Consider the following 14938-nt stretch of genomic DNA (forward strand, 5'->3'; position numbering starts at 1 on the left):
ATGTCTTCTGTTTAAGTAAAAGTCAGGGACCAGCAAGGTCTTAAATGGTTTTACGTCTGTCTCTCAGATGGACAGTTTTTGGTAAGGATGGATCTTTGGTGGCCCAGGGAATAAAATGTGGGGTTTCCAAAGGATCAATCTGTGGCCCAAAACATTTTAATTTGTATTATGTTACATCTCATCAGGAGACACACAGATACTCAACATTGCTCTGACTACTGATAATCGATCATTTAATGTCCTTTTAAACTATTTCAGATAAAAAGCCACAGATAACAGAGAACTTCTCACACCTTAACCAGCTTAAACCTGAAGCTTTAATTATCAGTCCTGAAGACAAGAGAGAGATAATTTCATGCAAACTGCAGGTTTAAATCCTTCTCAATGTGTGAGAAATCTGGGTGTCCTCTGAGCTGCAGTTTATTCCACACATCAAAATGTAACAAAAACAGGATTTTATCGTCTAAAAACATCACCGAAGTCCGCCCATTTCTCTCTCTAGCCAGTATGGAGATACTGATGTACGATTTTATTTCTAGTAGATTGGATTACTGTCTTCCCAAAAAGAATATCCCAGAACTCAGTGGCAGGAGTTCTGATGAGGACCAGAAGGCAGGAACACATCACACTGGTTTAAAAATGGCTGCTTTGGATCCCAGTGTGTTTCAGGATAGATTTTAATGGAATGGAAAAGGTGTTCTAATTTCATTTTTATTTATTTATTATCAACTTAGTGGTCTTGGCCTTCTTATTTCTCTGGCCTTTAACTGGTTCCAGGAGAGGCTGAAAATCCTGGGAATTCCAGTGTTAAAGCCTAAATTGGATTTATCCTCGTGTAGCTACGGTAGCGACGATGTAGTTGAATGTATCGTTGCATTTAGGTGAAAGTGGACGGTGTCGTTTGGCATCATGGTAACTTCCCTTCCTAACCGGAACATGGCAGCACAGCTGGGATTGGCTGGTGAACTCGGACGGAGATTTTTCTATTGTTCACTGGAGTTCTGGTCGGCATTTCCAACACAATGCCGTGTTTTCACCAGCTAGTGGAGGCAAAAGAATAAATAATCCTTCTGTTAAAAGTCTTACAGCACATCTAAATGAGAAGGACGCGAAGACACAGGGGATGGTATGTGCACCCGCGGAATGAAAACAGATCCACCGTCGGGAAGAATGAAAATATTGTCCGGCCTCTCTGAGATACGGATGACAAGATGCACCTGACTTATCTCAGAATGTCTACAAGTAGATTCAATGACCTGGTTTGCCACATCGTATTGTGTCACAAAACACCTACAACACAAAAATAACCACACGAGAGCCGAGCAGTTACGCTTAGATTCTTGGTTGGTGGTTGAAGCTAGCAGTAGCTGCAGAATGGGAAGCAGCACGGCGTCTCAGAAATGTGCGGCTTTAAGGAAGGCACTGCTGTTGCACTGGGTGCAACGTTCAGACCGAGATTTGTTCGCGCTACTCAAATGACGCGGACATTTTAAATAACACGTTCTTCTCCCTCCCAGAGGCAGTGCTGCACCAGGAACGACTGAATGAGAGGACAAAGCACCAAACAAAATTCAGAACTAAACCAATAAAAAAGCGAGTTTTGAAGTAAACACAGAGGAGAATCAGATCTTAGTCATCTACGGTTGAATCTATCAGAACTTTTACTGTTAAACTACATTCAACCCACCTGCCCACACATGTTTTGGCTGTGTGTACCCACACTGCCATGAGCTGAACCCACAGTGCCCTTTGCGTTCTAGTCCACACCTGTGTTTAGTCTGTGTGACGTGGATCCAGACTGGCATTTGTCGGTAGTCTACTTCTTTGATCTGACCCAGAGTTTACTCGAGTAATATCCCAAACGAAGTGAACATGATTAGCAAACAAACTAGGATTCAAAGCAAATATGCAGGTGTGAAAAGAGACAAAGTTTTCTGATTACCTTTCGTATCCTGCATTACGATGGAGGCATACTTAAGGAAGGTGATGAGAAGGTTGCTGGTCTGCAGGTTGGGATCCAACGGCAGCTCTGGGTTGTTCATCACTGCAAAGTAAATGTACCAATTACACCTCCAATAAACAGATTAAATCAGGCTAAAATTGTCAAATGAATGTTTGTGGTATTGTTTTTATCATCACTAATGATCAGTTAGAGTAAAAAAAAAGTCGAGCTATGCAGTCGGGACGAGGTAACTAAAAACAATGACATTTCTTTAACCCAAAAATAAAATGCAAGGCTGCAGTACAGGAGCAAACGCTAACAAAGCTGTCCATGTTTGGGAAGGAAGGCTGTTCATTACAGCAGTAAAAAAAGTGACGTCTTTGTCCAATCATCTCACCATGTCTAGACAAGCATGTCCAACCATTAAAAATCTCTACTCTGAAACGTACAGCTTGTCTCGTGGACAAATGATGAGACGCTCATCTCTCTCCTCCCAAATAAACCCTCATTACTTCCTGTTGTCCTCAGACCACTGATGAGCTACATGTTAGCATGGGAGGCTTTATGTGAACAGGACTGCAAATTTCAGACGTGATTACATGCACGTGTGAGCAACCTTTTCATCTGTACAAGAAGAGCACGAGGGCTTAAGTCCCCATGACAGCAGAAAGCAGCCTGCCTATGACATACATTTATGTTTGAAGCTGGAAGTAAATATTTCATACAGAAAAGGCTCTTGGGTTTGAGGCAATGGAGGCCAGTCATAGATGGAAACATGCCCCTTTTAACAGCTACAGCATGTTGTGCATGGTAACTGGTCTACTTTTGAACATGCCAGCAGCAATTTGCACGCTGACTGTATGAATGCTACTGCTTCAGGAAAAAGTGAGTCTAGAAGAGCGAGTCTGCACGGCAAATGTTTATAAACGTACAACAGAAGATTAAATGGAAGAAAAGGAACAGACACTTACTCCCAATTTGCCTTTATTCAATTTAGAGCCCCAGCAGACACAAACTAGATTCATATTTTCAGTTTATTTCACTTGTGTTTTAATTTGAGGATATGGTGTAAATGTGAACCAAAGAACTGACCAGATGAGGTCAAAGCGATCGTGCCCTGAGACTTTTGGTTTACATGAGGATGAAAAATAACTCCAAACCATAAAAAGTTTGAGTATAAAGTCAGCAGCTGTGGGAACATGGATTGTGTGTGCAGAACGTCAGAATCTTTCTTTTCTGACAGGCATGCATGTCTGCTGCTTCATGAAGCATTTCATCTGGCGCCCCAACCCCGACGCCATGAAGCATTTCATCTGGCGCCCCAACCCCGACGCCATGAAGCATTTCATCTGGCGCCCCAACCCCGACGCCATGAAGCATTTCATCTGGCGCCCCAACCCCGACGCCATGAAGCATTTCATCTGGCGCCCCAACCCCGACGCCATGAAGCATTTCATCTGGCGCCCCAACCCCGACGCCATGAAGCATTTCTTCTGGCGCCCCAACCCCGACGCCATGAAGCATTTCGTCTGGCGCCCCAACCCCGACGCCATGAAGCATTTCGTCTGACGCCCCAACCCCGACGCCATGAAGCATTTCGTCTGGCGCCCCAACCCCGACGCCATGAAGCATTTCATCTGGCGCCCCAACCCCGACGCCATGAAGCATTTCATCTGGCGCCCCAACCCCGACGCCATGAAGCATTTCGTCTGACGCCCCAACCCCGACGCCATGAAGCATTTCGTCTGGCGCCCCAACCCCGACGCCATGAAGCATTTCGTCTGGCGCCCCAACCCCGACGCCATGAAGCATTTCATCTGGCGCCCCAACCCCGACGCCATGAAGCATTTCATCTGGCGCCCCAACCCCGACGCCATGAAGCATTTCATCTGGCGCCCCAACCCCGACGCCATGAAGCATTTCATCTGGCGCCCCAACCCCGACGCCATGAAGCATTTCGTCTGGCGCCCCAACCCCGACGCCATGAAGCATTTCATCTGACGCCCCAACCCCGACGCCATGAAGCATTTCGTCTGACGCCCCAACCCCGACGCCATGAAGCATTTCATCTGGCGCCCCAACCCCGACGCCATGAAGCATTTCGTCTGACGCCCCAACCCCGACGCCATGAAGCATTTCGTCTGGCGCCCCAACCCCGACGCCATGAAGCATTTCATCTGACGCCCCAACCCCGACGCCATGAAGCATTTCATCTGGCGCCCCAACCCCGACGCCATGAAGCATTTCATCTGGCGCCCCAACCCCGACGCCATGAAGCATTTCATCTGGCGCCCCAACCCCGACGCCATGAAGCATTTCGTCTGGCGCCCCAACCCCGACGCCATGAAGCATTTCATCTGGCGCCCCAACCCCGACGCCATGAAGCATTTCATCTGGCGCCCCAACCCCGACGCCATGAAGCATTTCGTCTGGCGCCCCAACCCCGACGCCATGAAGCATTTCGTCTGACGCCCCAACCCCGACGCCATGAAGCATTTCATCTGGCGCCCCAACCCCGACGCCATGAAGCATTTCGTCTGACGCCCCAACCCCGACGCCATGAAGCATTTCATCGGGCGCCCCAACCCCGACGCCATGAAGCATTTCATCTGGCGCCCCAACCCCGACGCCATGAAGCATTTCATCTGGCGCCCCAACCCCGACGCCATGAAGCATTTCATCTGGCGCCCCAACCCCGACGCCATGAAGCATTTCATCTGACGCCCCAACCCCGACGCCATGAAGCATTTCATCTGGCGCCCCAACCCCGACGCCATGAAGCATTTCGTCTGACGCCCCAACCCCGACGCCATGAAGCATTTCATCTGGCGCCCCAACCCCGACGCCATGAAGCATTTCATCTGGCGCCCCAACCCCGACGCCATGAAGCATTTCGTCTGACGCCCCAACCCCGACGCCATGAAGCATTTCGTCTGACGCAGCTGCATGCCAGCTAGTTTTAGAATGACGTCCAATTATCACATTTGAAGGGTCAGTAAAGCTCTTTCTGGAAAAATACACAACTAAAAACACTTGTTGATTATTACACTGACTTTTTAGTAAGAATTTTTTAACGTACTTTTGATGAAGGCAATATGTCCCAGACATCCAAAAATGATTTATTATAGGCCGTAAAATTATTTTGTCAATTTCAGAAAATGTTAACAAATGATAATGTATTAAAAAACATATAGTCAGATACTAATTTATACTAAAACTTAATGAGTTAGATATGAATAAGCATGGGCATTTACATGTAAAAGGCACTTTGTCACCAAAAACATCACCTCCTAAGCAGAGGAAATCCCAGATACATTGATGAAACCAAACTCCGCTGCAATTGATGTTCTCTCAAAACAACCCCATCTAAAACAAGCAGTTTATGGCTTACTGTCTAGGGAAGGTGGTGTTGTTCCGAGCGGCGTTGTTGGTGTGGTTGGAGTCGCAGTTGTGGGTGTGGCTGTAATATCAATTTCTGGGTGACTCTGTTGAAAGACCAGAAACATAAAAGGTCACTGATGCTAACAAGGGACATCTAGTTATGTAACCATTTAGCTGCTAGACGTAGCAGAGAGCTCTGTGCGTTTTGGCTCATCCGTTGGGACGGGGGAATGTGGGGGGCCGATGCATACGTTGGGGCATCTTCAGGGTGCACACTTGGAGCGCATTCACAACATGTTGGGTGCATTCTGGGCGCATGCACAGGGGTCGCATTTTGGAGGCATTTTGACGTGCTTCTGGACAAATCAGCTTTTCATTTACAGAAACTGCAGAAGATGTTAAAAGATGTCTGGCAGCCATTGAGTAAAGGGTTGAGTAGCAGATATCACTGCCAAAGGCATCCACCATGACTCTTTCTTCACTATAATTAGTTAGTCTTTATTAACTATTATGAGTTAATAAAGACTGTTGACTTAGAAGAGTGCAATACAATTCCTGTAAGGAATTATCTGATGTGACAAGCACATGATTGCCAATGATGATGGCCAATGTACACCGCTGCAATCCTAATTTAATTAATTCATTCATTCATTCATTTTCCGAACCGCTTATTCCAATTCAGGGTCGCAGGGAAGCTGGAGCCTATCCCAGCCGGCTTTGGGCGACAGGCAGGGTACACCCTGGACAGCTCGCCAGTCCATCGCAGGGCCACACACAGAGAGACGAACAACCACACTCACGCTCACACTCACTCCTAGGGGCAATTTAGAGTGACCAATTAACCTATCATGCATGTCTTTGGATGGTGGGAGGAAGCTGGAGTACCCGGAGAGAACCCACGCATACACAGGGAGAACATGCAAACTCCACACAGAAAGGCCACTGACCAAACCAGCCAAGGCTCGAACCAGCGACCTTCTTGCAGTGAGGCCACAGTGCTAACCACTGCGCCACCGTGCAGCCCCTAATTTAATTCGACCAAGTCAAAAGTTTATTATGATTTAGAATGGAGAACTGGTTTCCCAAAAAGGTAAGAAGGGAAAATGGGTTATATGAAGATTATTCTAAATACTGATCCTGTGTGATGCATAAAGCCTGAAGCTACAGCTCCTCTAGATCTGGAGAGTCAAAGTACATCAGAGATAAATGTCAACTTTTCAGTCCCAAGTCATTATTTAAAAGAAAACTAACTTTATAAAGCCTAATGTTTGGTAATATTGGTTTTGAAAATGCTGATGAAATGCCATGTTACAGCAGACTTTAAAGATACAAGAAAAAGCACACTGTGTCAGTCCTGAATAGGCTCAGAGGTGATGGATGATAAATCCATTTGTGTTTTATTTTCAGTTTAAACCTGGCAATTGATGGGAGAACTTAAACTAATGGAATTTTGGAGGGAGTTCCAATCTTTTGCTGCAGCAAAACAAAAGGGATTCTGACTGAAGACGGTACGGACTTTCAGACCAGTAAGTTACTGGAGTGCAGGTGATTGTTACTTTGGGAATGATGCAAATGGTTGGAGAGGTATCGGGGCTTTTTCCTTAAAAGTGTCCTGTGGATGAACCAAAATCAGTGATGAAGACAGAGGGAGGGCCAACCTATCAATTTATACAGATCACGATGATGACTGGAATATGGTGCACCAGTGGCAAAGTGAATGGATGAGTGGTAGAGCGCATCCAGGCAGTTATGGCCACATTTGGAAGCCATTTTGTAAATAATGTCATAATCCAGTGATATAGATTATGGCGATATCATAAGTAGGGGTGGGGAATTAAATAGAAAAAAATTGAAAATCTGTATTTTTTTGCTTCACAATTTTAAAATAGATATTTTTGTTAAAAAAAATAGATTAAAAAAAAAAAAACATAATTAAAAAAATCCATTATTTAAAAAATGTCATTTGTATTGATCTTTTTTCTTTTTGGGCATTATAGCAGCAGAATAATGGTCTGCCTACTGTGCTGTTTTTTCTTAGTTGAAATTAAGAAAAAATGACGAGCAAAAAAAGTTTTGGAGATGTGGAAATTGAAATTGAATAGGCCCGAATTATTTCTCAGTTCTTTATAGCTTATAGAAGAATGAAGTTGATTGGGAAATTAGCATAATTTGTTTAATTATAATGATTATAAATCGGAAATCTGTTTGAATCGAGAATCAATTCTTAATCGAATCCTCACCCCAAAAATCGGAATAAAATTGAACCGTGAGTTGTTGTTAGGTTCAGATCCCTAATCATAACACCTTCTGGTGAGGTTGGTCATCTTCAGCAGGGTGTGTTTAGCAGTGTGTGTGAAGGAAACCTTCTGACAGTGAAGGAACTCCAGTCGGAACTTAACTTTGGTCTGCAGATTGTGAATATGGAGCTTAAAAGAAAGTGGGGTCCAACCAAGGTATTTGCAGGAGCAAACAAGTTCTGAACCATCAGCACAGGTGATTTTCGGGGATACATGAACTTATTTTAATGAATGAATATCATGCAATCAGTTTTCTTTGAATTGAGGCGCAGATGGAAGAGACATCTGGAGAGAAGTGAGACTGAGTTGGGAGGTGGCTGCGCCAGAGTGGAGGGAGGAGCCAGATGAATCAACAATGGAGTGGTTTATGTAGATGGAAAACAAGGTTGGGCTCAAGATGGATCCTTGGGGTGCACCAGTGGAGAGGAATAGTGGATCTCTGAACACAGTTACTGAGAGAGCTGGAAAACAGGTTAATGCATCTCTTGGATAGGCCAATAAAATAGATCCTCTACACAAGAGGTGTCATGGCCGACTGAGTCGAAGGCCTTAGCCAGATCTGTAAAGGCGGCTTTGTAGACTTGTTTATTGTCAATGGTAAAATGCTGAACATATTAAGTAAAAATAGGATATAAAAGATCAAGAATTATTTGTTTCCAAATAATGTGGTCGTGAAAATAGTTTTTCAGAAGGCTTGAACTAAAAATGATGTCCTGTAAAGTTTGTGTTAACAAGCCTAAAATCTTTCATCTTAATGGGTACACACACAGAACACACATTATCATCAAGTTTTCCCTCCAAAGTCTTCAGCAACAATGCTGGTAAAAAGTTATAACATTTTAATATGCTAAAAAACAGGCAGGTGCCCTCCAACTGTTAAAAATCCTCAGCAAAAAGGCAAACACACCTTTAGACAAACAGCAATGCATCTTACCTGTGCTAACACAGTGATGAAGTTTCTGTTGAGATGAACGGCTTCATAAAGTGCCAGCAGAATTGCCTCGTTTGTCCTGAAGTTTACAGGAAAAATTTGACAATTAGTTCATTTATTTATAAATGACATCAACAACACTTCTGCAAATAACATTAGTTTGTCCATTCTCTTATTTTTCTCTCATTTTAGCACAGGAATCTCACTTCGATTCTGTGTAAAGCAGAATCTTCTGCTCAACTTAAGAAAAATTAAGTCTGAGCTGCAGATTTGGACCATCAGCAAATTTAAGGCATATTTTCTTTGATCATGAGGTTCACATTCTGTTATAATTACATCTGCAATTTTAATATCACATCTAACCACATAGCTGACAAAGCGTGTGATGCATCATGTGCAGAAAGAGCTTGTGTCTATTATTTTTAAATGCCTTTTTATCCACTGTTTGTTTCTATCCTTATGACTTGATTTTATCTTGTAAAGCACTTTGTGTTGCCCGTGGCATGAAAAGTGCTCAAGAAATAAAGTTTGATTTGATTTGATTAATATTGACATCGGCCCAACTTTAGCGGTGATACGTTCTCACAAAGGAAACAATATCACTGAGAAGATCGCATGAAGTGATAAAACTTTACTTACTGTACAGAGAGCTTCTCATCAGCATCTGCAATAAACATGCTGCCGACCTGTGAAGAGGAGTCAAGTAGTAAACAATCTCCATTAAAAATATCACCAAATGTTTCCGCCGTAGGACGAAGAAATGGACTGAGTCTCACCATACTAGTGAGGGTTGAGAAGAAACCACCCTGGTTCTCCTCTTCTTTGTCTTTATACTGCCTGAAAGGTCAAAGATCAAAGAGACGGGTTGGTCAGAAAACACAAAGACGTGAATAAAACACAACATTAATTCTTACTGAGTGTTCAGACCAAACGCGTTTTAATCGTCAAAAACGCTCAAAGGCGGAGCTTTTCTTCTGGTCACTCTGAATGATGGCGGTGCAGTAGAGAGAGCGGCATGGCATTCTTATGCAACAGTATATGGTGAAAATACAATAATGGGCGTTCCGCGCGTCAAGCTTAAAAAACATTTTAAATTTTCGGCGCGCAACGTGCATCATGCCAACGCTCAAAACGCGACGCGAGAAAGCTCGCCGCCTCCTTGACACGCCTCCACATAGGCTTTACATGTAAACCTGCCCCTCTTGACGCTCTAAACGCATTTGGTCTGAACACACCGTTCAAGCACGGCAGCTGTTCCCTACATCCACATTCATCTTAAATCTCCATCTGCTTCCTCCATCTTTTATCTAATGGACCCATACAGAAGAACAATGCGCTGTATGAAGCCATCACCTTGATGTGTATCTGCATGCAGACAGACAAAACCAACTTCATATAAAGCATTTTTATGTCCTAAGCTCATCCAAAAGACATTACAGCGCGCTACAGAAAACTGCCAGATATAAATACTTCAAGTATTCAGGGCTGATTCTTTTTTGTTGTTATTTGAGTACATAAATAACCTGGTAACATCAGCAGAATCAGAACAACATACAATATGATATATGACACATGGAAGTTGAAAGAATTCACCTGTTATATTCTGTTAGTGCTTGATGGACGACCATACCCATACCCTGAGGAGAAAAAAGCCTTTAAACCAAAACTTGAATGGTACAACTGATGGCACACAAGCCGAAATCACATCATCATTACAATGCCTTCTTAAAGAAGAGAAACACTTACATCCAGTGTCGGCTCATCATCCACGATGGAGAGTTTCACGATGTACGGATTCACAGACTGAAGGAATAAACCAACGGTAAAGAAAAAGTTTGTTGATTTTGTGTTCTAACGATATCAACAGGTTGGTTGATATCATTAAAAAGCATTTAAAAGAAATGGACCAGTACTTATACAGGCCGTCCTCAGGTTACGCGGTTCTCCACTTACGTCATTTCGACTTTACAACGCTCATTAAATAAATGTAAATAAAAAAATAAAAAAAACAACAGAGCAAGTTTCAAAGTTATGAGGCTCCACATAAGCTCTTACAATGCTTTTTGTTATGAACATCATTTCATCAGTTTTTAAAGGGTTACTGATCTGTCACTGGACACAGAGAACGAAGAAATACCACCGGAGATCTCAGGGGAAGTGTTGAGTTGTACAGCCGACACACAACCAGAGAAACAAACAAACCAGAGAAGAGGAACAACACAGAAGAAGAAAAAAATAACATTAGCCTGATGTTGACATGACGGGAGCGTTGGAAGAGAGCTGCGTGAATCTGTCTGCAACTGCAGCCACCGGCCGTCTAAACGTGGAGGTAAACTCTGACCACACTGATGGATGAACGGACGTAACCATGGCAACGTAAAAGACAGCGATGCATGACAATATCTGAAACAGACGTACCCATAAGGGAGCAAAAACGGGCCTTTTATCTTTCACTTTTCACAGATCAGAATGACCCCAACCCAAACAGAATAGTCCACCACAGAAGAAGACTGGGAACTGCATCAGAATGACCCCAACCCAAACAGAATAGTCCACCACAGAAGAAGACTGGGAACTGCATCAGAATGACCCCAACCCAAACAGAATAGTCCACCACAGAAGAAGACTAAGAACTGCCTTTTTCTATCATAAAGCATTTTGTTCTCTTTGCAGTGGCAGATGTATCAGATTCCAAGCCAGAGGAGAAACCAGCACAGTCACTAGTAAGCAAATAAACACAACACATGCCTCATATTTCCTGTAGTTGACCAGGAGAGCCAGAAGAACCACGGCGTCGTAGCCATGCTGCCCTCTGCTGGGGGTATCTGAAAGAATCTGAGCAGAGGAGAGGCGGACGGCGAGTTAGGTTTACTGAACTGAAAGGGTTGCTGCTTCAAAACAAAGACAGAAAACTGCAGAAATGATGTGATTCTTTCCGGTTTTACTTACCTGTAGAATTGCTTCAAAGATGCTATTGATCATCACATATTCCAGTATCGTGTTCTGGCTGATATTGTCCGTCACCTGTTGATAATATTTTACATTTAACATGTTTTACCAGAACACCAAAAAGAAACGACCGGCGTTCGGTTTCCACTTTGTTTTCTCACCGTCACTAAACACAGCAAGAGTTTGAGGCAAAGGCTCTTCAGACTTTCTGAGCTGTCTCCACAAAGAAGGCTGTCAAGTCTCTCCATGAGGTCCTACAGACGACACGGGAAGCGTTCTGAATGAATCCAGCCGTCCTAAAGCTACACTTCTTTATTTTTCACAAAAGAAGGGTGATTCCAGACAAACCTTCATCCTTTGTTCAGCCTTGTCAAAGCCCATGAGCATGTTGATGATGTCGAAGCCAGACGCTGACTTGTTTTTCTGGTGAACTCCTCGGAAAAGTGCACAAAGAGTCTGGCGAGAATGACACCCCAGAGGTTGCTAAGCTGTTTCATATTGCATGTACTTTGTCTGTTCTTGACCTCAAGTTTGTCACATTCCAATTAAAAAGGAAAAAACTCAACAAATCTGATGATGAAATATTCAATCTGTAAAAGCAAAGATGTGGGATTCTCACAAACTGGAGTTACCTGCAGGGCATTGACCACCTTGATCTGGTGATCCTCTCCGAGAGCCTGAACACAATGGTGAAACAGCGAGTTGATGTTGTCTTGAATACACTGGACTTCTTCCCCATCTATACTCTCCAATTTCATCTCCAGGTATTCTAGGTTCACCTGAAAGAAATGTTAAAGAAGAGAGGTGGGAAAATGTTAAAAAGTAAAGACAGCTTTGTTAAGAAGTACCCTGCGGACTCGTTCACCGGCCTTCTGTAAAAAACAGGAGCATAATGTGTTAGAAAGGCTATGAAGCCGAGCCGCTGCACCGTCAATGCAAATGAACCAACTAATGATCTTCCAAGTTTGATGCTCTTCATCAGTCTGTGAGATATTTGTTCCTCTTATTTTCTCTCATATCCACAATGAGAGCTGATTGTTTTTTCTCTTATAAAATTCAGTTCTGTATTTTATCTGACTTAAAGACATTCTTCAACACGACAGAATCCACATCATCTAAATATCTTCTCAACTGCAGCTTCTACCTTCATAAGAAACAGCTCGTCCCAAAAGCGAGGATTATTTTTGGCTGGGTCTTCTTTCTAAAATCAAAGCAGAAAGACCATGTTTTTTTTATTAGAAACATAAATTTGTGACTGTAAATGTTCACCAATTATATTAATCCACTCTGATACTCACTGCAAAGATCTCATCATACATCAGAACCACCTTCTCCTTCAGGGGTTTTTTAGAGGATGACGTCCTCCTCAGCAGACCTGCCTTCTTCTCAACTTGAGACATGACGAAGTCTGGGGGAGACACGCTATGGGAAAGCAAAATAAACAAGAGCCATAAATCTCATGGATTTATCTCAAATATTAAGTTCCCCAAAATGTGAGGCAAGCCTCCTGAGAACTGCGTCAGTAGTAGTTCACTGAATGGAGATGATGACAATGAAATTTACTATCAAATACATAGAGGAGCTGAAATGGCTCAAATGAGGAAATTTTGTGTCTTTATCAGAAACTAATAAATACATAAAGACTGACTTTTTGTAATTCATGTAGTGTTGAAATGTAAATGACAGCTTATTTAGAGAAACTTGCCTTGATCGTGCACAATAACACTGTTGTGACCTTGAAGGTGTCTACAAACGTAGCAAAACAAAATGAAAAGTAGTAAAGAGGTCTTTCTCCTTTTTGTTAAACAAACTGAAGGTATGTTTACTAAACTCCGCATCCTTCTAAAATGGTAAAAGTCATACAAACTGATGCCTTCCACACCTTCTTATTAATGGCTGCATGAAGGAAAACAGCTTTTTTAAGCAGGCAATTTCAACCAAAAAATAAAAAACTGTAGATCCTTTACTACTAGAACTGACCTTAAATGGCATTTTCTAAAGAAAAAACAACTTTTTCCTGCTTTAATTACTTTTTCCAGGGTAACTAATACTGTCTTTAATACTAATAATACTAATACTGTCCGAACCGCTGCTAGCGACACAGCTAGCATTAGCTAGCTAACCTATCGCTGTCTAAAAGGTTTAACTTTAAAAATAAAACCCAGACACAGTTAACACACACCGTGACTTTCTATATACACACACACACACACACAGAAAAACCGACCTCATCTACAGTTAAAACTCTAAATCAGAGTAAATTAGATTTTACTTGGCAGATAACAGAGCTAATGTGCAGGATGTCTGCGTTAACAGTGATTTAGCGGCAGGTTTGTTGTTAAAATGACAGAATTCGTTGTTAAAGTGACAGAATTTTACACGCTGGGAAGAGGTGGAGGCTGTTGGTTCCTACCTCACTCAAAACAATTACAATTTATGCTGTAAATTGTAGTTCCACAGTATTTATCACAGAAGCATCAGCTGGCAGTGCTGTTAGCGTCGCGTTTTTTCCCATTAAACTTTATTGACAAAAACAGTTAACACACGGAGAATGACGTCACATGACAAAGCATTGTGGGACTTGGAGGCAGGCCGGAAAGCACGAGTTTTATAAACTCTATTCTATTTTATTCTCCAGTCATCTAACCCATTTTATCTAAAGCAACTTGCATGTAATAAGTGATCAATTAACTATTGGAATGAACCAGAGTGTGTGGGAGGACTTGTGAAAGATTATATGTACATGTCTCTCTCTCTCTCTCTCTTTCTCATACATATTCATTCATTCATTCATTTTCATATCCCAGCTTTGGGTGACAGGCAGGGTACACCCTGGACAGCTCGCCAGTCCATCGCAGGGCCACACAGAGAGACAAACAACCACTCACGCTCACTCCTAGGGGCAATTTAGAGTGGCCAATTAACCTAACATGCATGTCTTTGGATGGTGGGAGGAAGCCGGAGTACCCGGCGAGAACCCACGCATGCACGGGGAGAACATGCAAACTCCACACAGAAAGGCCACTGACTAAACCCCTCTCCAGCCAGGGATTGAACCAGTGACCTTCTCGTGCTAACCACTGTGCCACCGTGCAGCCTCTCATACATATATATATATATATATATATATATATATATATATATATATATATATATATATATATATATATATATATATATATATATATATATTAATATATATATATATATATATATATATATATATATATATATATATATATATATATATATATATATATATATATATATATATATATATATATATATATACAGTTCCAGAGTACAGTTCCTTGTGGTGCACCAGTGCTGCTGACCTCCATCTCAGACACACAACCTTTCAGTCTCACAAACTGGGGTCTGTTTGTGAGGTAGTCATAGATCCAGGTGGTTGTGGAGGTATCCACCTGGAATTTATGG

The 14938-nt window shown here is 42.5% G+C and overlaps 1 protein-coding gene across 1 annotated transcript in view; it reads right to left on the reverse strand.

Moving 5' to 3' along the window:
* Positions 1-14013, reverse strand: part of armh3 (armadillo like helical domain containing 3) — a 27868-nt gene extending 13855 nt beyond the window's left edge. The window contains exons 1-15 of the mRNA XM_079264981.1: positions 13914-14013; positions 12799-12922; positions 12645-12701; positions 12133-12279; positions 11849-11956; positions 11662-11754; positions 11501-11575; positions 11300-11386; positions 10298-10354; positions 10145-10188; positions 9328-9388; positions 9191-9237; positions 8555-8630; positions 5334-5427; positions 1943-2044 (exon numbers count right to left, since the gene is read on the reverse strand). Of these exons, the coding sequence (XP_079121107.1) occupies positions 1943-2044; positions 5334-5427; positions 8555-8630; positions 9191-9237; positions 9328-9388; positions 10145-10188; positions 10298-10354; positions 11300-11386; positions 11501-11575; positions 11662-11754; positions 11849-11956; positions 12133-12279; positions 12645-12701; positions 12799-12900 (1150 nt within the window). The 5' untranslated portion in view covers positions 12901-12922; positions 13914-14013. The remainder of the gene's footprint in view (positions 1-1942; positions 2045-5333; positions 5428-8554; positions 8631-9190; positions 9238-9327; positions 9389-10144; positions 10189-10297; positions 10355-11299; positions 11387-11500; positions 11576-11661; positions 11755-11848; positions 11957-12132; positions 12280-12644; positions 12702-12798; positions 12923-13913) is intronic.
* Between the last annotated feature and the right edge of the window lie 925 nt (positions 14014-14938).

The sequence above is a fragment of the Telmatherina bonti genome, assembly GCF_933228915.1.
Source record: "Telmatherina bonti genome assembly, chromosome: 3".
NCBI lineage: Eukaryota > Metazoa > Chordata > Actinopteri > Atheriniformes > Telmatherinidae > Telmatherina > Telmatherina bonti.